This window comes from Tursiops truncatus, chromosome 7 (assembly GCF_011762595.2).
Source record: "Tursiops truncatus isolate mTurTru1 chromosome 7, mTurTru1.mat.Y, whole genome shotgun sequence".
NCBI classification, from domain to species: domain Eukaryota; kingdom Metazoa; phylum Chordata; class Mammalia; order Artiodactyla; family Delphinidae; genus Tursiops; species Tursiops truncatus.
The window spans coordinates 108,669,878-108,693,458 of NC_047040.1; the positions used below are offsets into that span (position 1 = coordinate 108,669,878).

General features: G+C 48.1%; 1 protein-coding gene across 9 annotated transcripts; it reads right to left on the reverse strand.

Moving 5' to 3' along the window:
- Positions 1 to 2,532: 2,532 nt before the first annotated feature.
- Positions 2,533 to 23,011, reverse strand: AMMECR1L (AMMECR1 like). 9 transcript variants are annotated; one of them, XR_012333180.1, is made up of 9 exons: positions 22,795 to 23,011; positions 21,173 to 21,282; positions 12,745 to 13,189; positions 10,591 to 10,701; positions 10,172 to 10,286; positions 9,426 to 9,516; positions 7,817 to 7,913; positions 6,612 to 6,748; positions 2,533 to 6,128 (listed from the first exon to the last, which is right to left on the reverse strand). XR_012333180.1 is itself a non-coding variant. In XM_073807848.1 (9 exons), exons 3-8 carry the CDS (start codon positions 13,149 to 13,151, stop codon positions 6,870 to 6,872), a joined length of 849 nt encoding a protein of 282 aa, XP_073663949.1. In that variant the 5' UTR covers positions 13,152 to 13,189; positions 21,173 to 21,282; positions 22,795 to 23,010; the 3' UTR covers positions 2,533 to 6,128; positions 6,844 to 6,869. The 9 variants fall into 9 exon arrangements, 8 of the variants coding, with proteins under 8 accessions (XP_073663949.1, XP_073663947.1, XP_019787390.1 ...); XM_073807848.1 differs by lacking the exon at positions 6,612 to 6,748 and adding an exon at positions 6,844 to 6,897 and having other exon boundaries at positions 22,795 to 23,010; XM_073807846.1 differs by lacking the exon at positions 6,612 to 6,748 and adding an exon at positions 17,035 to 19,815 and having other exon boundaries at positions 22,795 to 22,998.
- Between the last annotated feature and the right edge of the window lie 570 nt (positions 23,012 to 23,581).

Consider the following 23,581-nt stretch of genomic DNA (forward strand, 5'->3'; position numbering starts at 1 on the left):
AGAGCCCATGCTCCGCAAGAAGAGAAGCCACCGCAGCGAGAAGCCCCGCACACCCGCAACGAAGAGTAGACCCTGCTCGCTGCAACTAGAGAAAGTCCGCCGGCAGCAACGAAGACCCAATGGAGCCAAAAATAAATAAATAAATAAATATTTAAAAAAAGAGGGGCTTCCCTGGTGGCGCAGTGGTTGAGAGTCCGCCTGCCGATGCAGGGGACACGGGTTCGTGCCCCGGTCTGGGAGGATCCCACATGCCGCGGAGCGGCTGGGCCCGTGAGCCATGGCCGCTGAGCCTGTGCGTCCAGAGCCTGGGCTCCGCAACAGGAGAGGCCACAACAGTGAGAGGCCCGCGTACCGCAAAAAGAAAAAGATAAGTAAGCAAATGAAAAAGTTTCCAACCTGAGAGAAAACAGATGGCTGTACAATGAAGGAAATAATCACAGTGCACTACTTGGCTCCGGAGTGAACCACGTTTAGGTATCATGTGAACTCTGTTAACAGTAAATGAATGAGGATATTACCAGACGAGAATATGTACTTGTATTCCTTTGATTTAAAATATAATTTTCACAAAGTTAATTTGCCTTGTATCTGTATTTCCAGAAGAAATGTATCCGGTGAATTAATGGCAGGTTCTATAGTATTGTTAGAGCTTATTACCGCCTTGAAGGGCTTTCCTACACAGTTCATTACAGCTGTGGACCGATGTCCCGAGGAGTCTGGGGACATGCAGCAGCTGGGTGTGGGAAATGGTCCTGTACTCAGCGTAGGCCCCTTTCTCTCATCTATCCATCCAACAGGGCTTCACAGAGCAACTACTACTTACTGGACTTACCATGGGCTGCCCCCAGGGCTAGCCGGATACCCAACACACACAGCAGGAGAGAAGTCAACAGGTGAAGAGAGAGGAAAGGAGAATAACAGATAACACATAGTGATGTTTCATAGGTTGGTCTGTCTACATTTTCATTCAGGAAAACCATCATAAATACTTAAGTGCAAAGCCCTGAGGTTAAAAAGATGAATCAGTCCTAGAGCTGTCCCCAAAAGGAGCTCACTAAGAGCAGCTGATGCAAGATCTGGACTTATCTTCCATCATAAAAGACAGAAAGTGGCAACGGGTATGAGAGATATGGAAGGATACAGAGAAAGAGGTCATTATGCTCCTCAAGAGCTACTATGGTTCTTTATACTGTATTGGCTCAGGGTCAAGTTCTTCAACCAGCCCAGCGGGTGCCTTTCAAAGGCAGATATTCAAGCCAAGGTCACAGACCCTAGATTGATCTGGAAGCAGCTTTACAGCACTTCCTCCACCCTCAGTCTCACAAGAACCACCGATCTCTGACCACATGGCTTAGTTCATGTTTCAGACAACAGAATGAGTTTAAAATGGCAAATTTTGTGTTATATATATTTTACCACCACCAAAAACAAACAAACAAAAATGGAATTCCATGCTGTTTAACTGCAAATATGGAATACTAATCTCTAGAACTATAATTTCTCTTGAAGGAACAGAATTCCTCTCACACACCCCAGAGTTATTACCAAAGTCTGTTTAACCAGTTGTTGTGATCTATTTCCAAAATTATCATCTAACCCTGACAGCGTACACCTGTGGCCAAGTTGTAAGGGCTTCAGAACTGGGTATGTTAAAAAAATTTTTTTTACATCCTTGCAAATAAAAATTTAAACCAAGACTGACAATATCAGCATATGGATGTTTGTAAGGTTTGAAAAATTATTCCTTGCCATTTTCTCCAAACACACCTCATCCTTTCTGGGCCATCCAAAAGCAAGAAACATTTTCCCTTAGGTCAGACCACACCAACGTCCCAGGGTCTTTGTTTGGGTTAACCTCACCAAATGACATCTTAAATTTGAGCATCCCCCCCAACCCCCGAGTTCAGGTTGTAGCTTTCTGGGCAAGGTCAGTTTCACTGGAGAACCTAATGAGAACTATGAACCTTCTTTCTAGAAAAATCCAAATTTTAAAGGGTTCACAAACCTTAGTTCAGAAAAGTTGGCTCAAAAAACCCAATGGCATTTTTATGTAATGGCATTACATAAAAAAAAATAAATAAAAGTGCAAGGTTATTGGGTATCATGAACACCACACAAAAACATGCTGGCTGAATAAATATGATCTGGTTGGCTGTCTTTAAAAATAAAATGACTAGGGGCTTCCCTGGTGGCACAGTGGTTGGGACTCTGCCTGCCAGTGCAGGGGACACGGGTTCCAGCCCTGGTCCAGGGGGATCCCACGTGCCGCGGAGCAACTAAGCCTGGGCGCCACAACTACTGAGCCTGCGCTCTGGAGCCCGCGTCCACAAGTGCTGAGGCCCACGCTCCTGGAGCCTGTGCTCCACAACGGGAGAAGCCACCGCAATGAGAAGCCCACGTGCTGCAACTAGAGAAAAGCCCTCGCGCAGCAATGAAGACCCAATGCAGCCAAAAATAAATAAAATTAAAAAAAATTTTTTAAATGACTATTACTACTATTCAAAAAAAAAAAAAAGAGGCAAGACAAAGAACAATTTTTACCCATTATGATTTATTCTCTACAATACTTTGTTAAAGAGTTCAATGATTTGCACTCAGAAGTTATATAGCCAAGAGGCAACCAAGTGTAATACAAAGAATTGGTCTAAAGTCTTTGCACTGAAGGCCATACAAAGTCTCTTGCTTCAGGGAAATAAGAATGAAAATAAACAAAAAAGAACAAATAGCTCCCTAGGCTCCAGAATCTCAATAGAAAATAACATCAACAGTTAGTGAAATTGTAGGTGTTAACATATCATGGAAAACAGATCTTGTGCAAATATTAAAATTAACACCCAGGACTTTTGTACAGATGATATTTATTATAAACAATAAAATATATGTAATGTCTCAACTACAAACCTTTCACGTTGAAAGGGTCTCTAACATGAGTTGCTTTTTAATATCATGAAGCGAAAAAGTTTAAGAACCTCACAGTGGAAACAATCCAACACCGACGAACTCTAGTGATCAGACATTCTCTTTTAGTTAATGGAGAACAAGGACAATTCGAAATTACAGAGAATGTCCTAGCTGTGGGTATTATGAGACAAGCCAACCTTCCAGACCAAAAGGCACTCACAGCTAGGGATGAAACGAACTCCGAACCAAACCAGCCAAGGTGGAGCTGGTTCCTTGAAAACAGTGGTTACTGTTCAGCTTGAGCAGCCCAAGGACAAAGGAAACACCGAGCAGAAAAACCTTCCCTTCTCTTCAAACCCACCACTCCCACTACGTGGACTGGCCGCCATCACTGCTGTGGTCAAGCACGTGGAAGGCAGGTCAGTTCCAGTTCGGAGCTGTCATCTCCCTACGCAAAGCTGCCACGTGGATGATCCAGACTTAGTATTTTTCCTGAGAGCCACCTGCCATACATCTTCAGGAGGTGACCTTGACCGTATACTTCCAGACCACTTCCTGACTAGGCTCCATTCGGGACAGACACTGACAGTGCCATTCCTCACGGGGCCAAACAGTTCTCCTCGGTCGACTCCTGAGTCCCCTCGCCAAGGCAAGAGGACCTCGAGTATCTCCACTGCTGGGCTTGGATGGGGGCGTGAGGGAATGTGCAGGGAGTCAGGCTTCTTCACTCCAGAAAGTGGAGAGAGCCCACGGAGCCCTCGTCAGCACCTCGTGGTGCTGGGCTTCAGGAGCCCGATTCTTGTGCACTGCTATTTTTCCCCCCCATTTCCTGGGTTTTAAAATCTTCTGTTCATTTTCTTAAATGGCAGGTATCCTACCCCACCCTCAATAAAATAAAAAAACATACTATACGTTGGGGAAGACAAATAGGGCAACATTTCTACGAGAAAAAATAGGCTTGAAAGAGCATGGCACTGAAAATGCTTGCATGACCAGTCTCACTGAGCGTGCTCAGGGGTGAAAGTTTAGCACCATTTTTTTTGCTTTTTTTAAACTTTAGAAATTAAACACAACTTTCAACATAGAAGACTTGAACAGGAATGAGTGTAGCCCTATGTATCAATACTGTTGTACAAATTGGAGGTGGGCGGTTTAGTCCAGAGCTGCTGACCACCCTGACATCGATCCATGGCACCTAAGAGTAACTGCCGTCACATTTATTTGCAACAAGACATTTATTATTCTCAGCAGCAGGAAATCACGAAACAACCCCTTCCTCTTTGGGAGCCTGTTTTCACGAACACCGCGAGGGAAAGGCGGCGGCGTGCAGCAGCCCAGCCCGCGCATCCAGACGTCAGCCGGCGCTTCCCTTGCCCGTTCCACACCCTCGCCAACAGCAGAGGACTGTGCCGAGCTCACCTGCTCACCCTTACCCATCTCTTCAAGGAACGAGACAACTATGCCTAGAATGGCACGTGTGTCGTTCCTCAGATTGTGCCTCTGCTCCCCCTCCCCCGTTCCTGGCAGAAGCAAACCCCAAAGACCCTTTGACTTGAACATCTGCCCATTTTCGGAAAGCCACACCACTACCACATAAACATTAAAAATAAATTAAATCAAAACATTGTGTTCACTGGGTTGACACCCAATCCGCGTCGAGAGTTCTCTAAACACGTTGTTGAAAACCAGTGTATCACCCGTAGGGTCCTTTCTTCCAAGTGGCCACCTCTTCCTGTGAATCATTTCAGCAGTGCCTCTGTGACCATGTTTTCAAAGCGTCTTCCAAGTCCCCAGCTTCTATGAACTTTGCCACCATATGAGTGAAGAATAGGCAAGAGGGAGGAGAAACTTGCTGACAGGTATTTGGAATCAGCAACAACAAGAAAGGGAAATATGCCACATGAAAGGATGAATGACCTAGAATGAAATGAGCTATTTGGAACTCTGCCATGGTGGGGTGAAGGTTCCCGGCATGTTAGGCAAGATAAAGATTCACCTTGTTTAATGACACAGCTTTGTTCTAAAGTCCTGTAAGGACTGTAACAGCAACAGTTTTCCCACTTCTACAGGCAAACTAGAAAAAGGAACTCCTCTGCTTAAAGATCTCTCAGGATGTTTGCCGGAACAGAAAAACAGCTTAGAGACCCTGGATTCTCTCCTATGCCGACGTGCCCTTCTAGAGCCCGACCCAAGTGCTTGTCTGAACACCTCTGCCCTCTGAGAACCCAGATCCAGCTATAGGCACTGCCACCAGTAGAGGAGTGAGGTAGCCGGGTGGTAAGGAAGAGGTCTCTCCCTCGACACTGCATGCAGCGATGCCGTCAGGACCTCCCGCGGGCATCCCAGTCCATTCCTCTGCAGGCTACACCACAGCGCTCTGTTCGATACCAGGAGACTCAATGCAGGAAGAGTGCCAGAAAATCCAACTGATAGTGGGATGAGAATTAAAACCTTTGAGGCTAACTGAGCAATGAGAGCTGCAACGCCATCCAAAGGGCTTCCGATCTTGAGGTGGGTCTCTGTCCAGGAGCCGCAAACGACTCATGGTGCCCACGTTCGACCCTAACATGGCGTCCACTTACGAAGCATGGAGGTTGAGATCAACTCGTGGTATGCTATACACTGGAAGTTTAAAAAAAGGAATTTAAAACAACCTAAAAACGTTTCTTGTTGGTCTCCGTTGCCCAGACTGCCAGGGGAATACACCTACTCGATCTGGGGAGGCTGCAGGGGTGTGTGTGGGCTAAGCCTTCACGGACCATCAATTCCAGCTTCCACTGAGTGGCCAACACACAGGCAGCAAATCACCAGCGGCACCTGCAGCCAAGGTCTTCTGAACCCACACGGAATTCTCACTAGTCATGGAGGAGCCCCAATCCAACGGAACCCCATACTGAGGAAAGGCTGAGATAAGGCTTGGGCCCCTCAAGTTCTGTTTCATTCGATGTAACCCCGCCCCCCTCAGTCAGCTGGAGGCAGACTTGGCAACGGAAGCTAGCATCATAAAATGGTGCAGTAATAAAAGTAACTGGACCAGGAAGAGGAGGCATCTGCTCCAATGATGTCATAGCCATTGGTGGCCACGGGGGGGTGGGACTGGTCATGCAGCCGTGTGTCAGGAGTAATGATTGTAGAGGGGCGGGGCATGAAGAGCGCCATTCTGGAAACAGTGCTGTCGAGAAGCAATATATTCTGCATAACTGATTGTCACCTTCTCACTTCGGTACCTGTGTAAGGAAACAGGAAAGGGTATTAGGAACCCCAGATACTTCATTTTGTAGTCACGCGGCAGAGAAAACCAAAAGCTTATTCCACATTTTGAAAGAATAAAATGGAAGACCAAGAGCAATCTTACTTACAGAGAATGAAAGACGACAGCACAAGAGAACAGTGTTGTTATTACAAATGAACGAGATGGAAAAGCACACTCACAATTCACCCCTGAGAATCTGTTTTCTGCACATCCCACCTTTAAACACTTCATATGCTTATCACCAGGCTGCTCTTAAGCAATCTGCTACTAGGGTCTGAGTGAGGAATTTCAAGGTCAAATTACATGGGTAGCAGACTGGAAGATGGCTGCACCAATGCCCAGTGTAAAACGCATATCTACTTTCAGGTTAAAATGTGATAAATTTGACAGAAATGCAACCTCCACTTGCAGAAAAGCAACAAACAAGTTATTTATAAACTAAAAGGGGCACAGATACCTAATTCTGGGTCAAATTCTGACGAAGCAGGTTAAAAGATCCTGGGGCTATAGAGGATGGGTCTCACTTTCCAGATGAATATGCCATATCATATCACAGGGTCATCAGAACAGAATTCATAGCACTTTGGCCTTGCTCTGGAAAGAGCCATGAGTCAGGATGCGAAGCATGGGGTGTTACAAACCTATGGAGCCTACTACAGACCACAGGAGCTGGGTGTGACAATCCTTACCCAGAGCCATCTCTTTCCCACTGTAATCACTCCTCCACTGCAAGGTGATTATTCCTGAATTTTGACAGGGAAATGGCTGTTCAAATAAATTATAATAATAATGATAATAATAATGCTTTGTATTTGAAGATTTTTCTTTTTTTTGGAATCCAAAGCATTTCAAAAACACGGGGTTATCTTCCAGATAGACCTGTGAGGTTACGATATTGATTATTCAGCATTTCACAGATGAACGGGCCAACGGAGGTCCACAGAAACCCCACAGAAGCTAAACCTTTCAGTGTTTCTGAGTTCAGTAGGGATGGGAAGAGGACTGACATCTACTGACCACCTACTACAATGTTGCCTGGCCCTGGACTAGCACTTCTTCATACATTACCTTACCACACCCTGAAATGACCCCAAGGCATTACCATTCACCTCTTGCAGACAGGACATTTTTTTTTTCTGCTCTGAGAGGTGGAAAAACTGGCCCAGGTCACACAGCTAGGAAGTGGTGGAGCTGGGATTCAGAGTCCAGTCCATGCATATTCTCCTACACTAGGCAGCCTCCCCGTAGAAGTATTAGCCGCAAACAGGCAGAGGCGTTTCCTTGGAACTATTCCATCAACAGGCCACCTGACTACATGGGATGACTTCAACTGACCCTGGACTTCTGTACTGAGAGCCTTTTCTCCTGCCTTCAGCCTTCCCGCTCAGCCTCCCAGCAAGTGGGTCTGACAAAGACACCCACGACCTGCTCAGCGGCTACTCTGCTCCCACTGTGCTGGCAGCTTAGCCGTGGACACGCCCAGGATGCTGGGGAGTCTCTGCCTTTGCTGCCACTGCTTCCTCAGAGCTTCCACCTCACCCATACGTCTTCGGTTTAGAGACATTAACAGAGAAAATTTTTCTCTTCCCCTGTCTGTCAAAAGTATCCTCCATCCAACCCCAAGTGAATTAAAATGACAAGGAAAATAAGACAGTGGCTTACCTGGTGAGTTTGATGGTTTTTCTGAATTCACTGGTAATGGGAGCCTTAAAGCCACCTTTCCTGAGCAAGGAGTCTATCGTCTGGATCTGATCCCAGTCTGAGGAGAAGGCAGGCACACTGAGGTCAGCGCACAGCGACACAAGAACGGGGCCGTGCTCTGACACCACAGTGACAGAACAGAAGCAGCCCGGTCTGCTGCGGGCGGAGCAAGCCTGGGCACTGCCCCACGTCCCTGGAGCCCCGTCTGCCTCACTGGCAGTCCAGGGAGAATCCGAGATGTGAGATGACGCCCGACACACGTCACTAACGGCTGTCCCCAGGCCCCCTGCTTCTGAGTCTTTCCTGTCAGATATGATCCCAGTATAACTATCTAGCAGCAAACATGGTCCCAGCGTAGACCAGCCTGTAGGCCTAGTGCTGTAACCAGGGCTGTTCTGGGAGAAGAGAGAATTCATACTCTGCGCTTGTATTCCTTCGTGTGGCCCTCCTTCGTTGCGATGATTTCTAGGAGTCGTTTTCTACTACAGAGACTTGACAGCAGGAAGGAAACTATTCCTTTAGGAAGGCTGGGAAGGTGTTCACACATCTACTGCTGTGTTGTTCTTGAAACATTTTCAACAGATATAACCAAATATATCAAACTGAAAACCAAAGAGAACCCCCTAAATTACTGCAGTAGGTGCCTTGATTTTTAAATTTTCCCAACCAGTTTTCAAATGGCAAAAGTGCTTGCTTATTTACCCATATTATCACCACATCTCACTCTCAGGAAGTAACTCCTGGTGTGCCTCCTTGGACAGAAATGCCAGATTTAGGATCTCAATGAAGCGGTTAAAAGGCTTCCTCCTTTTTATGTCGTATCCTCACTGCTTTTGAAACAGTTTAAACACAACGACGACGGGAACCAACAAGGCAAGCCCTCTCCACAACATCAGTTCGCTGATACACTGAACCGGATATTTTTCTCTATTCCAGGTTCACACCTAACAGATACATATTATTTTCAAAACACAGACCAGTTCCAAGAAAGAAAGAAAACTGGGTCATACACCAGACTGCACGAGCAGCATTTTAAGGTATTCTTCTAACTATGCTTTGAAAGAGAAAACCTGCCTGACCCATTTCCTACCTTTCATGTCCCACTGTAAGAGCTAAGTAGCTACTGAGTTCTTTCAAAACACAGGAGAGATTATGTTCTGCATTCTTCCAATTATCACACTGTGTAGTAGCTCACGACCAGAAGGTCAAAACCCACTAATACGGGCAACCTCCCTTTACAATGAACTCCAGAATATGACCAAGTTGACTGCTGGAATTTCCCTACAGTTAACCACTGCAGTTTTGGGGGCCAAGAAATACCACTACTCACTGAAAGTACGTGAAACGAGCAGCTGGGCGTGGGAAGTCTTTACCCCTCTTCTCTTCCCAGCTCCTACATCTTTGGGGGAGTTTCTCGTTCTTTAAGAACTTGACAGATATGGGGAGAGGAAGAAAGGCACTCATCCTTAGTTACAGTTAGGCTGAAAGGCAACACACTCCACTCTCCTGCCCTTTACTTGGCAGCACTGTGAACTGTATCATTCACGGAAATTCCATGTGTCCAACTCACCTTGTTCCTTTGCAACCTCAGGTAAATATGTGGCTGTACGTTTGACGCCTTTTTCATTGACGAATTCAATTCGAATCCCATGGACCCCAACCTACAAAAACACACAACCGGTAAATGGCATTTACTCACTCTAGTGGAACTTCAATTATCCTCATATAAATCAACACTGCCCCTGACCAGCTTGACCCAGGGCTGAGAAAAGGGGAGGCTCTTGCCTTTCATGACTTACTCTCTCTCTCAGGCATGGAAGCCAAAGAAACTGCTGCTTTAGGGGAAGTGAGAGTCTACGTGCAGCTACCTCTCTGAGAGTACGGAGGCTACAGAAATAAATTCTCTCAGCAGGTCATCCAAAGATCTTGAATATTCCACCTTTAATCTACTCCATTAAGAGAACATGCCACAGGGTTTTGATCTGGGCCCCTGACTCTGCACACATGGCTCCTGATAAGGGCTTACCACAAAGAATCAGGAATGTTCTCCTTTATCCCCATTCCTATTTCTTATTAGACATGGGAAAAGGATGTGCAACAGAGTAGACTGGGAAGAATGGGAGAAGAAAGCCTTCCCATTTCTTCCTACTTCTGATACCGCAGCACCTTTTCTGTCACCCAAGTTGCCTGCAATTCCTCCCAAGCTCAGCTTTCACATCCTCAGACCCTCGCTCAATGAAGGAGACACGTTACCATGTACTAACCCGAACCCAAATGCAACGAGAGACGCAGAGTTCCAAATGCGGCTGCTCTCACCTCCCAGTCCAGGTAATCACCGGCATCCTCAAAGTTAGTAAGGAGGGAGACAGAGCAGAAAAGCTTAGGCAGCTCCTCTCGGGTCAGGGGGGGGAATCGGCTGTCCTTAAGTGCACTGGAGGGGACAGAAAACACAAGTGAGGCTGCTCCAGGGTTGGGAGCCAACATCATGTGCCGAACGCTTATGGCTCTCGAGCTCTGCAGAAAACATCCACTATCCATCAGCCCGAGCATGCTGCCAACAACCTGACGCCACTAACTGCCTGCACTTGGACTGGAAGTGACTCACCAGATTAAGTCCCCTACATTTCCTGATTAGCCAAAAGAGAACACTTGGACTTCACCACTCAGAAGAGACAGGCAGTTTTTTTTTCCATTCTTGCCAATCATCTACCAGTCTTACGTGCGGTTGCCATTACCTGGTTAGCGTGTATTCCCTGAGTCCTGAATGAAGATTCATGGCTGAGAAGGTCCCAATGCAGCCACGAAGCCGCTTGTCCCGCCCCGTCTTCCACGTCACAAAGAGCGGACTGAAAGAGCAAGCACACATCAATCAGGGAAGAAGAAAGCCTCGGCTCCATCCCCGTTCATCTGTTCTTCCCCTCAAGGATGGTTTCCTGACGCGGGCTGTCTGAAAGGCTCTGCCCTCTCTGCCCTCTCCGAGCCGCGCAGCCCCAGGGTGTAAATGGAGAGGAAATCGCCGCGAGGCACGAGAAGAAAGGCCCCTGCTCACAGCCTCACTCCACTCTACCACCACGTGGACGTGCCGTTTTCTTCTTCCTCTGCCCAGGACTCAACTCTTTCTTTCTTCTTCTAGTTCTCCATGTCTTTCTCCTCTTGTTTACTCTCTTTTCAGGTGTCTATGCTCCCAGTTCCACCTTCATGAAGACACACGGGGCCTGCACACCTTCTCCGCTCAACCCCACATCGTGCCCATCATTATTTCTGCCTCTCCTGCTCATAAATTCCAGAAAAAAAGAAAAAGTCTCCTCAAGAAAGCTTGTTCTTGGGGAATTCCGCGGCAGTCCAGGGGTTAGGACTCTGCGCTTTCACTGCCGAGGGCTCGGGTCCGATCCCTGGTGGGGAAACGAGGATCCCGCAAGCCAAGTGGCGCCGCTAAGATAAAATAAAAAGCTTATTCTTAGCAGAAGTTAACCACTTTCTAGGCCCAAGTCATGCTGCATTAGGCTACATCCGATTGACGCTGACATGTTTTAGGCAGAGGTTACAGGGCTGTCCCCTCTTCCTGAAATTCCTCCATATTCCTATGCCCTTACCTCTTTGATTCTTGAGTTAACACTTCTCAAAAGCAACTTAAATTTTTTAAGTTATCTAACTTTGATCATTATTACAAAGCAGGATCTCCCACCTACCCATCTTTTCCTTCCAGGAAAACACCTGAACACCACCAGCCAAAGTTAATGTTCCAAAACCTGCTCAAAAACCCTTCAAGAATTCCACTGTCTCCACATCCTACACTGCTGCGGCCAGCACTACGCTTCCAAACCCACGTCCCTCTCCTGCAAGGGACACACCTGACCCCACTCAGATCAAGGCTTAGCCTCTCCACCGACTCAGTCCGGATTCTTCTGTTCACGGTATCGCACGGCAATACTTCCCTAAAGAGTGAGCACATTTTTCTCTGCATTTCTTCTCCTCTGACACAATCACAGGAGTAACTTCCTCTGCACCTCTGCCCAGACGGTGTGTGAACACTATTTAGCTTCTGTGTGTGATCTGCCAACTCAAGTCTTCCGAGAGCAAGGACTGTTTCTTCATACTCCTCCATTCCCTGCCCAGCGGGGCTAGGCACCGCCTCAGTATGGCATTAACAGTCGAGGAATGATGATCAGTCAGTGAATGCTCTAAAAGTATCTCCTAAAAAAATAAAAATAAACAAGCAGCAGCGCTCTTTACAGCCGCCTCCAAGCTGCTGCCACCGAGAAAGAAAGCATCGGCACGAGCATCTTCACCGGACTTTACCCTTTACACACATTCCTTAGTAAAGTCATTGACACCTCGGGGGGACTTGGGACAAATAAGAGTCTTGAACTAAACACAGTACAGCAAATTCTGACATTCCTGGTGGGGTGCCGGCAGCCCCATGGGACTGACAATGAACCAAGTGAGGGGACCCTTGTTAAGAGCATCTCAGCTCCCACTAAATGAGCTCCTAGTCTCCCACCTGGCACCCAGACACTGGCAGGTCACTTGGGCTTCAACGGTGCTCGGGTCCACAATGGTGTGATGGTGTGACTTCTCCACGTGAGAGGTTAAATGACCTACCCACTGCCATTTGAACCAACAGAAGACCAAGAACGAAACCCTCCTGATTCCCGGAACATTACTCTGACAAGCCAACCACTCCTGCAAACACAGCCTAGTGCCCTTCCATTACTGAGCCCAGTGAGTGTTCTAGACATTGGCTGCACGTTTCTCATCATCCTATTCCCAACAGCCTTTGCCCAAATCATGTTAAGCTTTTTGTAAGTAGCAGACTCCCTCAAGAGAATGCCCTCGACAGAGGCGTCATGCCTTTCTCACCATCCCCGACGCGCGACCGCTTTACTCACTAGGGGTCATTGGTGAATCTAGGAAGGCGTGGCTGTGGGAAGCCGTAGAGGTGACAGTAGAGGACGTCGAAGCAGTAGCAGCACATCTCTGCGGTCACCACCAGATTCTTGGTGGTGCTGGCAGTTCCATTGGGCCTGGGGAGAGGGCTCAGCGCTCCCGATGCGGGGTTCATCCGTGTAATGGGAGGGTTTCCAGGTCCCAGAGTTAAGTCCGACACGTTCTCGCGACCACCGCCGCCGTCCACATGCTGGTGGTTCTGAAGAGGCCCCGCGCTGGAGCCGGGGACGGCTGTGGACTGGCTCCCGTGACCGTGCGTCCCACCTGCAGACAGCTTAGGCTTCTTAACCCCACAACAGCCTGCTGCCAGCTTGGGCTCCAGTGGGGGGACGCAGCGTCTTTTTCCCATCCTGAACCAGTGCTTGAGGTCTGGAATGCTGCGGAACCCTAACCCAGAAGAGAACATGCAAGCATTAACTCAAATGGTTCGCCGCAAGGAGAACACAAAACTCAAAGAGAAAGGGTCTCCATGGAGAGGGTAGGAGCCATCAAATACTTTCTTGCCCAGGTCACATTGGTTGCAAAGGGTGGCAGACCAGTGGGCTAGAAGAGACCCTGAGTTCCAGACCGAAGGCGCCTAACCTCTTCCTCGGGGGGAGCTGTTTTCCATTTTCCATAAAGGTTATCATCGCCACGGACGGAGGCAGGCCACAAGCAGCTCCCTCTTGCCCAGGACTCCCTGGGCAGAAAGAAGGGTGGGGTGGCAGCCAGCGTGCAGCTGAATGGGGACGCTTCAAGACCGACTGGAAGACTGCACTTGACCTGTCAGGTGCCTCATCAGGACACTTTCTCTACCGTTTTAGAGGCTCCAAACTGAACCACCCTATTTTTAAAGAACCCCAGAGAAACTTTCATGCTTTTTCTTGTTTTTTTTTTTTTTTTTTTTTTTTTTTTTTGCGGTACGCGGGCCTCTCACTGCTGTGGCCTCTCCCATTGCGGAGCACAGGCTCCAGACGCGCAGGCTCAGCGGCCATGGCTCACGGGCCCAGCCGCTCCGCGGCATGTGGGATCCTCCCGGACCAGAGCACGAACCCGCGTCCCCTGCATCGGCAGGCGGACGCTCAACCACTGCGCCACCAGGGAAGCCCTGCTTTTCCTTGTTAACCACATCCTTTCCTCATTTTCCTCATCACTAACCTCAATTTCTGTGTAATTTTAGCCCCGGACCTCTATGAAGATGAAAGGCAGCAGCTGTTCTGACGAGAGCACGCTTTCTACCACCGGGCTCCCCTCCCACCTTTCCGTCCTCACAGCTGTCCTGCACAGCCTTACTCATTTTCTTTGGTTCTCCTCTGAACTCACTCCAAGTTCTACACTTCTGTCCTTTCAAGACCCCATTCAAAAAAAAAGCTACAACCTAGCAGAAACCTTTATTCACACAAATGACCCAAGCTTCACAGCCCTTTTGTGAGGCAGCCATTTCTGCCCTGTCATAGCAAGGCAGACAGATGCAAAGCCATCAGCTTAACCAAATGCGGCATCAGATGGCCCAGGAAACCGGAGAGCCCCAACTGATTAAGGGGAGGAAGGAATCTTTTTCCACTGAATTCTTTTTCTTAAAAAGCCTAAGGTGAAGATACATAGTTATAACATGATCAAGATCCTTTCTGTTGTCTGTGTCTGTCATCAGCAGGCTCAGGAAAAGCGATCCTAGTTATTTCAATGCTGATAATACCAAAGTTTGCAAAATTCTGCTGACTTGAGAAAAGTACACTTTGTTTTTCCTCAAGTCATTACCTGTTAGTTGTAGCCCTCCCACCCAAAGAAATATATATAATCCCTACCTAACACTTTCCCTGTGCTTTGAACACGTAGCACACAACTGCCTTTTAGGCACTGCTCTACTGTATGGTATTTTGATTGCAAATTCTACAACCTTTTACATCAAATTAGATACGCACGTACCCGTTTGCAATGCCGTAATTTCTACAAAAACCACCTGCCACTTTAGGTTGAATGAGATACAAAAATTTCACAAATATTGCTTATGTTCTTGATATATACTGACCCCTAACAAACACACATTTTTGTATCTAAGACAGTTCTTCGGAAGATGAAAGTTGTCTCTAGCAGAGGAATAGCAGCTTGCATGCTTCAATGCCTGGCCTGAAACAGGGGCTTCTTTTTGAGAAAGCCTCACGCACGTGATGCAGTAAAACCTCCAATGACTAGATTGTTCCTGAGCACGGATATCACTGCCTTGTTCGGACTGTTAAGAGAGGGAGCAGAAGATCTCGGTTAAAAATGCTGCCTCCACGCAGTGGTTGAGAGTCCGCCTGCCGATGCAGGGGACATGGGTTCGTGCCCCGGTCTGGGAGGATCCCACATGCTGCTAGGAGCCATGGCCGCTGAGCCGCTGAGCCTGCGCTTCCCGAGCCTGTGCTCTGCAGCGGGAGAGGCCACAACAGTGAGAGGCCCGCGTACGAAAAAAAAAAAAAAATGCTGCCTCCAGAGTCAAATGGCCTGCGTTCAAATCCTGATTCCTCCAGGATTAACCTATGCCTCAGTTCCCTCAAACTGGGAATAACAGGAGCACGTGCCTCATGGGGCTGTTAGGAGAACTGAGTTTAATATGTGTCAGCTGCTTCCATACAGCGTCTGGCATAGAGTCAGCTGCTCTTATCATCTGGGCTTATCATCTGCTCCCACCAGGATGGAAACTTCCGGAAGGCCAGGACTTCGCTGGGCACTCAGGGCTTAGAGCATCGACCAGGTGCTCTTTAAACAGGATTTCACTGAATCCTCAAAACCACTCAGCAAGGAGGACAACGTTACCATCATTTTACAAAGGAGGAAACTTAGGTTTAATGAGCAAGATAATCTGCCCAAAGCCAGACTGCCGCTAAGTGGCAGAGTCAGGATTTGGACCACAGTCCATCTGTAAGACTCCAAAGCCTGGGTCTTCCCACCAAACCACAAAGAAGAATGAGGCCTGCCAATAATACCCATGGGATTCAGTCCCCTTCCTAAGGGCATGACTAAAAAAAAGAAAAAAAATCAAGGGTATACTAAAAACTAAAAGAATAGTTTGCAAAATCTTGCCAACAAAAATGGAGCAGGGGGAAAAAAAAACCTAAGCCCAAAGCCAGTATCTCCGCCATCCCGCTGACAATCATCAGTACCCCTGCCATTGTCCCTTGACTCCACAAGGGATGGCACTGCCCTCCGAGCTCTTACCTGACTTTCCACCTTGTGCATAACTGTGTGCAGGGGGTTTAGGACACGTGTTGAATGAAGCAGAGGGACCATCTCTCGAGAGCTAGAGTTTTAACAGCACCAACAGGGCCCTGAGGCTCTGCCTCTAGAGAGCCCCAAAATTCAAAGAGGCAAAGAGGAGGGATAAAATAGGTTAAAAAAAGAAATCTTTCCTCATTCGCCTTACACCAAAGCACACCTGAACGAAGGGCGAAATGTCATGAGAGAGTGGCAACTCAGGTGTTTCTCTGCAGGTGCTATCAGCTACCTGACTGTGAAACATCCTACAACAGAGCAATAGAAGGGATTTTCAAACCATGCCAAGGCAGGTGAGCTCAAGCCTAGGAAGGTTCTGCCTACACATCACGTACAATCACCGATCTGCAGTGGGGCATGATCACAACTGACACCAAGAGAATACGTTTAACAATTCCCCCTCCCCAACTATGATTTGTAATCTGTAGAACCCACCCAAATCTTGTGGTTCCTTAGGCCCGAGCTTTCTCTGGAGGCCACTAAGCAAACAATTCAACAGATATTCTCAGTTAGTGACCAAAGGCAGAGTTAGAGACCTTCTGCCTCAAAAATATATTAGAAGGCATTTCTTTAAAAATTTGTTCCATAGGGCTTCCCTGGTGGCGCAGTGGTTGAGAGTCCACCTGCTGATGCAGGGGATGCGGGTTCGTGCCCCGCTCCGGGAGGATCCCACGTGCCGCGGAGCGGCTGGGCCCGTGAGCCGTGGCCGCTGAGCCTGCGCGTCCAGAGCCTGTGCTCCGCGGTGGGAGAGGCCACAGCAGTGAGAGGCCCGCGTACCGCAAAAAAAAAAAAAAAAAAAAAAAAAAAAAATTTCCATAAATTTAAATCTATAGAAAATTTCAAACATATGCAGCCTACTTACTCCATCTCCCCACCTCCTACTGAATTTTTAAGGTTTGTTTTTAAAGGGACCAGTATTTTACCTATCTGTCAGCGTCAAGCAGATGTTAAGTGAACGACAGGAAAGACTGAAAGTGCTGGCAGTGAGTACTTTTACTTACCATATCAACCTCAACCTATCAATTTCATCAGGTTTCTCTTTAAAGTGAGACTCTTCTAACCCCACTCCAACAAAGCGGGCATCTCACCACAGCTAAGTGTCCCAGACTCGGCTCCCGGGACTGTCCTACAACGACCAAAGACACATTCACTTCTCCAACCGCTCGGCTTCTGAGGGCACAGTGTGAGATCCCTCAGAATAATAGCATTTCAGTACAGCAGACTAACCTGCTGTCTGACCAGCTAAAAACAAACACCCCAACGGCACAGTCTACCTCTTCTAGGACTGTGTGCATTTGTTCTCACTCTTCCCCCAAACCTCATAAACACTACCAGCAATGGTACACTGATCATAGTAGGAGCAAATAAACGTTACTCCTGTCAAGCTGGTTCATCTGAAGCAATTGGAATCAGGCAAAAACCCTTGCTTTGTAAACACATATCACTAAGACCTTCGGAGCCTTCAGCTGGTTACTCTTTCAAAGCTAAACTCAAGGGCCACTTTAAGGGCCAATGGCAGTGATGTCATTTTCCTACTGTCTGTCCACTTTAGAGCGAACAATGAAAAAGAACTAGTTAAAACTGGATTTCCACCAGATGGAGACAATACCCACACTTCCACAAAAAGCTGGAGGAAATAACAGGAATCACTGTGTTACCTCTTAAGACCGCCTAACCTAGCAAGTGTCAAATGAAGTAAAGTTGCTCTCAGGGTTGAAAAAGTCACCACACCCTTTACCTGACATGCAGTATTCAAGGGGTCCTGGCCTTCACGAGGGTGCACAACAAAGGCACCGCTCCGGCCCCCTCTGTGGGAAAGCTGAGCAGTGTGTTGTTGATCTGGGCCCAGTGGCCTACATAGCCACTTAAATTCCAGCCAGCAATGAACTCACCAACACCTTTGGTCTCAGAGGCCGAGCCGCATCTGTGTTTTTTCTTTCGCAACACCTAACACAGCGCCTCGCACATGGTACGCACACCAACAACCTTATCTACGGGTCTCCCAGCAATCCCACTTAAGTTAGCCTTCCTAATAAAAAGAGTACTTATGGCACAAGCTGACTTGTAGATACTCTTGTTTCACTGTGAGGTGCTGACTGTTGAGTGTGTCAGAAGCTGAAAGTGACCAAAATACAGGTATCTATTATTATCAACAATGTCAACTCAGGGAATTCCCTGGCGGTCCAGTGGTTAGGACCCGGCACTATCACTGCTGGGGCCTGGGTTTCAGCCCTGGCCGGGGACCTAAGATCCCGCAAGCCTCGGGGTGTGGCCAAAAAAAACAAAACCAAAACCAAACCAAAACACAACATCAGCTCTACTCAGCCCAAACCAAGGAGTGGTTTAATTCATAGCAAGGTGGAGAGCCAACGTGGACAATCCATTCTAAAAAACACGTCAAATATCCCCTACAGTAACTTCTTGGTTTGGTTTATGGTGGTAGCTGGCTTCTTGGCTAAAACACAGTAACTGGTCAGTCCTAGACTTGGCCGCAGGTGCTGTTCAACTGTAGGTTGCTCAAGGCTTTCCTTCCAAAGGACACACCTAGTTTCTAAACTGCACTTGAAAAGAATTTTCTTTTCTTTATCAAAGATGGGGCGCTTTAAGAGCTACCCAAGGGAGCATTATTTGTCTGGAGGGCAATTTACGATTTCAGGGGTTAATACACAACTATACTCCAATAAAAATTTTAAAAAAAGGAGTTAATACAAATGATGTCTCATAAATTGCTGATGTTATAAACATAAACAAGGTGTGGAGACCAGTACTGAGGGGAGGATGTGAGGACACCCCGACAGACGTGGCTGGCTGGACAGGAGGGCCTTCCTCCCTTGCTAGGGGTCCCTTCCAAGGCTCCTAAGTCCACTGAAAACAACAAGCTGGTGCCTTCCCAGAGCAGCTCCCATCTTCGGAGGACACAGCCCAGGCTTTGGGGTTACTGTCTAGGCTCAAATCCCCAATCTGACTTACCAGGTACAAACTCAGGCAGGCTGTCACATCTCTGTGGACCTGGGCTCCTGCTACCACAGAGGGCTTAGCTGTGAGCAATTCACTAAGACATGAAAAGCATCTAGCACTTCTCTGGCACAGAACTACTATTCATTAAAGCATCTGCTATTACTAATACTAGGACTACCTTTACCGATAAAAGCAGGGTTTGTTATATAAATAACATAGCTCTGAGTTCTTACAATTTCTAGAGGGATAAATGTCCTCATAATAAAATTCTATTAAGAACTACCATGTAGAGATATTATTTTTTAAAAATTTTTATTGGAGTATAGTTGATGTACAATGTCATGTTAGTTTCAGATGTAGCGCAAAGTGAATCACTTATACATATACATATATCCACTTTTTTTTTTTTTTTAGATTCTTTTCCCATATAGGTCATTACAGAGTATTGCGTAGACTTCCCTGTGCTAGACAGTAGGTTCTTACTAGTTATCTGTTTTACATATAGTGGTGGGTATATGTCCATCCCAATCTCCCAAGTTATCCCTCCCCCACTTCTCCCCTGGTAACCATAAGTTTGTGTTCTACAACCGTGACTCTACTTCTGCTTTGTAGATACATTAAAAGATCATCTTACTAACATGGGGTTATTACTCTAATGACCTTGATGCTTTTCCTCTTTGGAGAGACATGCTTCTAATAAGTCATCCACTGTTTTTTTCATTGTGAGACACCAGAAGATATAAGGAATATTGGGCTGAGAGCTGTGCACAGTTCTGTTCTACAAGGGTCCTCTTTTAAGCTTGCAGCCATACACTAAAAAGAAACTAAATTTGTTGTTGTTATTACAGATACCTTGATATATACTGAGTACTAACAGAACTACTGAGTCAAAGCAGTTAGATTTCCAACAATAACCAGATTAAAACATCTAGAAGAGCCTGGAGGTGGAAAAAAAATAGAGAGAGAGTCATCTTTTGAAGCCCCAAACAGCCTATGCGGGGGCATGACCTTCTAACATAGAAAATGGATTTGGAAGGTAGGCAAAAAGCAAAGAAAAAAGAGGTCTCTGTATTTTCTTCTGTTATTATTTACTCTCCGGATGTCTATTCAAACCAAGCTTTACGCAGAAGGGAACAGGCTGCTGTTTCCTTTGTGACACAGAGTTGAACTGAAATTCAATTTAATCATTATTTGAGCAGTGAAACGGCACCTGAGCTATAATTCTGGCCTACTTATTATGGAACAATTCCAAGAAACAGATGAAAGACCCACAAACATTCTGGTCATCATTTCAAATAATCATTTCTACACGAAAGCCCATCATACACACATAAACAGCCAAAACATTTGCTGTGTGAAAATTTTCCCTGCGAAAAAGAGATCTACCTATACAATTGCTTTTAAAATTTACAGATTTAGAAAAATACACAGTACTATACACTTTCATGTCAACTTAGCTTAAGGAAAAACATGACCACAAGGAGTCAGATGCTCTGTTTTCCTTTTAGATCCCCTCCCTTTACTCTGTGAGCTATGGCAGGGTGCCAGATCCTTCTGGGCCTTGGTTCTTTCATTCGTAAAATGAAAATATTTGTCCTCTGCCTTCCTCACAGAGTGGCTGTGAGCCTCCAGTAAGATGCGAAGCGATCTGGAAAACTCTCTTACAAGTGTTTGCATACCGTTATTAACACATTTGAGGGGAACGCAGCAGTAATAAAAATTTTTCCAGAACTTGGTTTACGTGTAGACTTTTAATTATTTTTAAGAAAACAGTATCACCCTAGCAGATTCAGGGCAAAATGTTCCATAAATCTCTGAAGATTATACCCATGTGGAAGACACCCAATAATTGACCTTGACAGGAACTGCATTAACCTACAAGTTATGATCTTTGTCTTTAAAAAATGCATAATTTGGGAAGCGGTGGGAGACGCGAAGGGTAAGTGTAATACTACACCACCATCTAGGTCACTCTAATGGGATTATGGAAAATAAACTTGTCTTTACATATAAAGAGAGCAAGTGGAAGGATTCATCAGCTTTAGGACACCCTCACGGAAGCAGAATAACAGAAGCGAACAAAGTAAACCTACATCCTAAAGTCCTAGCACAGGCCTAAAACGAAAAAAGAGAGCAAAAGCAACAAAATTCTAGTCTAAGTATGTCCAAGGTAATACTCACTGAAAGCAGAAAGTTTGTATTGCCAGGGGAACAGCTATAACAGAGGAGGGGAGCTATTTTGTCTCTGAAATGAATTTTCTTCCTTCCGATTCCATTCCTTCTTCCTGTACCTAAGATGGAAATGCAGGTGCAGTGAATGAACAAAATCAAGGCAGTGCCGGGGTAAGAGATGGTTTCTGAAAAACTACAACTCAACAGAGCAATTTCTAGAAAGAAAAAAAAAGCTAAGGAACAGGCTTTCTTTAATTCAAAACATTTCAAAGTCTAAATATAAGGCAGCAAGGGCAACCCCATGCACAAAATCATCTCATCCCTGGTGCCGTCACCAAGAAGGGAGGACGGGGGGATCAAAGGTTTTATTGAACCTGAACATTAACACACATTAAAACTTCCTCTACCACTAATTTAGACCAAAACTTGTTCTCAGGCCAAGATACACCATTTCAAGGTTCTCCACTGGCTTCAGAATACAAACAGATTCCCAAATCCTCTGCAAAGATGGTGCTGAAAGATTACTGGACAGCATGCCAGGGTCCTGAGGCCAGGCCATCTTGTTATCCCAGGTGGAGATGATAACTGTAGGTAAGAGTCACCCATCATACTCTTCGGCTGGCATAAATCTCTTCGTAATCTCTTCACCAACTCTCCCCACCCCCCCCAGAAGTAGAGATGTGAGTTATTCCCAAAGATGTAAACAGGAGACTCCAGGCCCCACCCACTCTATCCTAGGAGAGGACAGTGAAAGAGGATAGGCCCAGAGGGATAAGGGTGAGGGAGTGTGGCAAAGTGAGGAGTTCAGATCAGGACAGGGGATGGAGGAGGGCGAGGAATGAAGGGCAAAGCTCACAGCCTGGGAAGGAGGGAGGCATAAAACCCACAAGAGTGTCAGGTGGAGGGATGATGGAAACGGGGACTCTGGGTGGATAAGGAAGGACAGAATGAGGGTGGAGTTGGGAAGAAAGAGAAGAAGAGGCGAAAGCGTGCGTGTGAAAGAGAGTTCAGCAAGGAAAGGGCGAGATACAGTGGGGAGAGGAGAAGCCAGAGTGGGGAGGGACCAAACAGGCAGAAAGAAAGGTGAATGGTAAGGAAAAGGGGGTGGAAGGAAAGCGTGCGGCGCCGGGAGTAGTGGTGGGACGACCCAGCGACTGGGAGGGCAGCGAGGGCCGAGCCGCGGGGGTGGAATCCAGACGTCGGGCGGGGGAGGGGGCGGTGGGACTGGGGGCGAGGGCCGCCAGGCGGCGCCGGAGACCACCAAACTTTACACGACCCGAGACTGCTTCCTGGAGGGAGTGCAGAAAGGAGCTGGAGCCTCGCCCGGCCTCGCCTCGCGGCCCGGGGGCAGGGGCGTCCGCCCACCCCCCTCCCCAGCACGCCTCCTGACCCCCCTGCTCCCGGCGGGCACACGCGGCCCGCAGGCCCCGCCTGCCGCCTCCTTTCACCGCCGCCCGGGAGCTCCCCCCGACGCTGTCCCGGGACCCTCTTCCCGAACCCGGGGGGGACCCGCTCCCCGGCCCCTCCGGTCGCCCCGGGGTGAGGAGGCCCGGCGCGCACGGCGGCAGCTGGAGGGAGGCCGGCCCGGCGGGCACGGGGGAGGAGGGAGCGGCGCGGACCGAGTTTCCCACCTTTCCTCCTGGCCCAGACGCAGCCGGGGCAGACGGAACCTCTCGCGCTCTGCCTCCTCCTCCTGCTTCATGGAGCCATGCACCTGGGTGGGGGCTCCCGAGAGAAGCGGGCCGCGGGCGGGCCAGACGCGCGGCGCGGACGGGGCGGGGCCAAGAAGGCCGGCGGGGGGCGGGCGGAGGAGGAAGCGGCGGGGCGGCGGTAGCGGTAGGAAAGAATTGCTAAAGGTATTCCCCGGGGCAGCTGGAGGACTGAGCCGAGCCGGGACCCGAGTCTTCCGGTATCCCAGCAGCCACCGGAGGCAGTGAGGTAATGGAGGAAGAATGTAGGGAGTCCTCCAGTGGTCCACACGCCCTCTAGCGAGTCGCCAAAACCATAGAGATTAGGGAGCCATCGGAGCACCACCCCACTATTGTCACGTGGCCTGACTCCGCGCACTTTATTGGCTGGCGCCGACTCTACGGGATTGTATTTAGGAGGCTGCTTCCCAGTCTTCCGGCCGAGTCCCCGGCAGTTGGAGTAAAGAAGGCGAGGCGGTGAGGCACCGAGAGGAGGCTGGCCAGCTGGTTTCTCCCCCGACCCAGGTCACTGAGCGGGCCGAGCGGAGCGCCCGGCTGTCAGGCCGGCCGGCGCAGTGCACGCCGGGCCGCCTTGGCTTCTGCGAGCGAGCGCAGAGCGCGCCGGGAGTTGTAGTGTGGCCGGCCGGGCGGCATTGTCCGCGACGCGGCCCAGGTGCCGGTTGGGGACGTCAGCCGGGGTGTCCCGGCCTCGCTGCTCCGCCCTCTCCCG

What these genes read in the sequence shown, in the direction of transcription:
- AMMECR1L (XM_073807849.1), bottom strand. Translation starts at nt 13,151, where the DNA reads ATGGGAAAAAGACGCTGCGTCCCCCCACTGGAGCCCAAGCTGGCAGCA. An exon ending in AGGGAATACACGCTAACCAG is followed by an intron (nt 10,287 to 10,590) that starts GTAATGGCAACC and finishes TGTCCCCTCCAG; the next exon opens with TGCACTTAAGGACAGCCGAT. An exon ending in TGAGGTTGCAAAGGAACAAG is followed by an intron (nt 8,187 to 9,425) that starts GTGAGTTGGACA and finishes GTTTGCTGCTAG; the next exon opens with ATAGTTATACTGGGATCATA.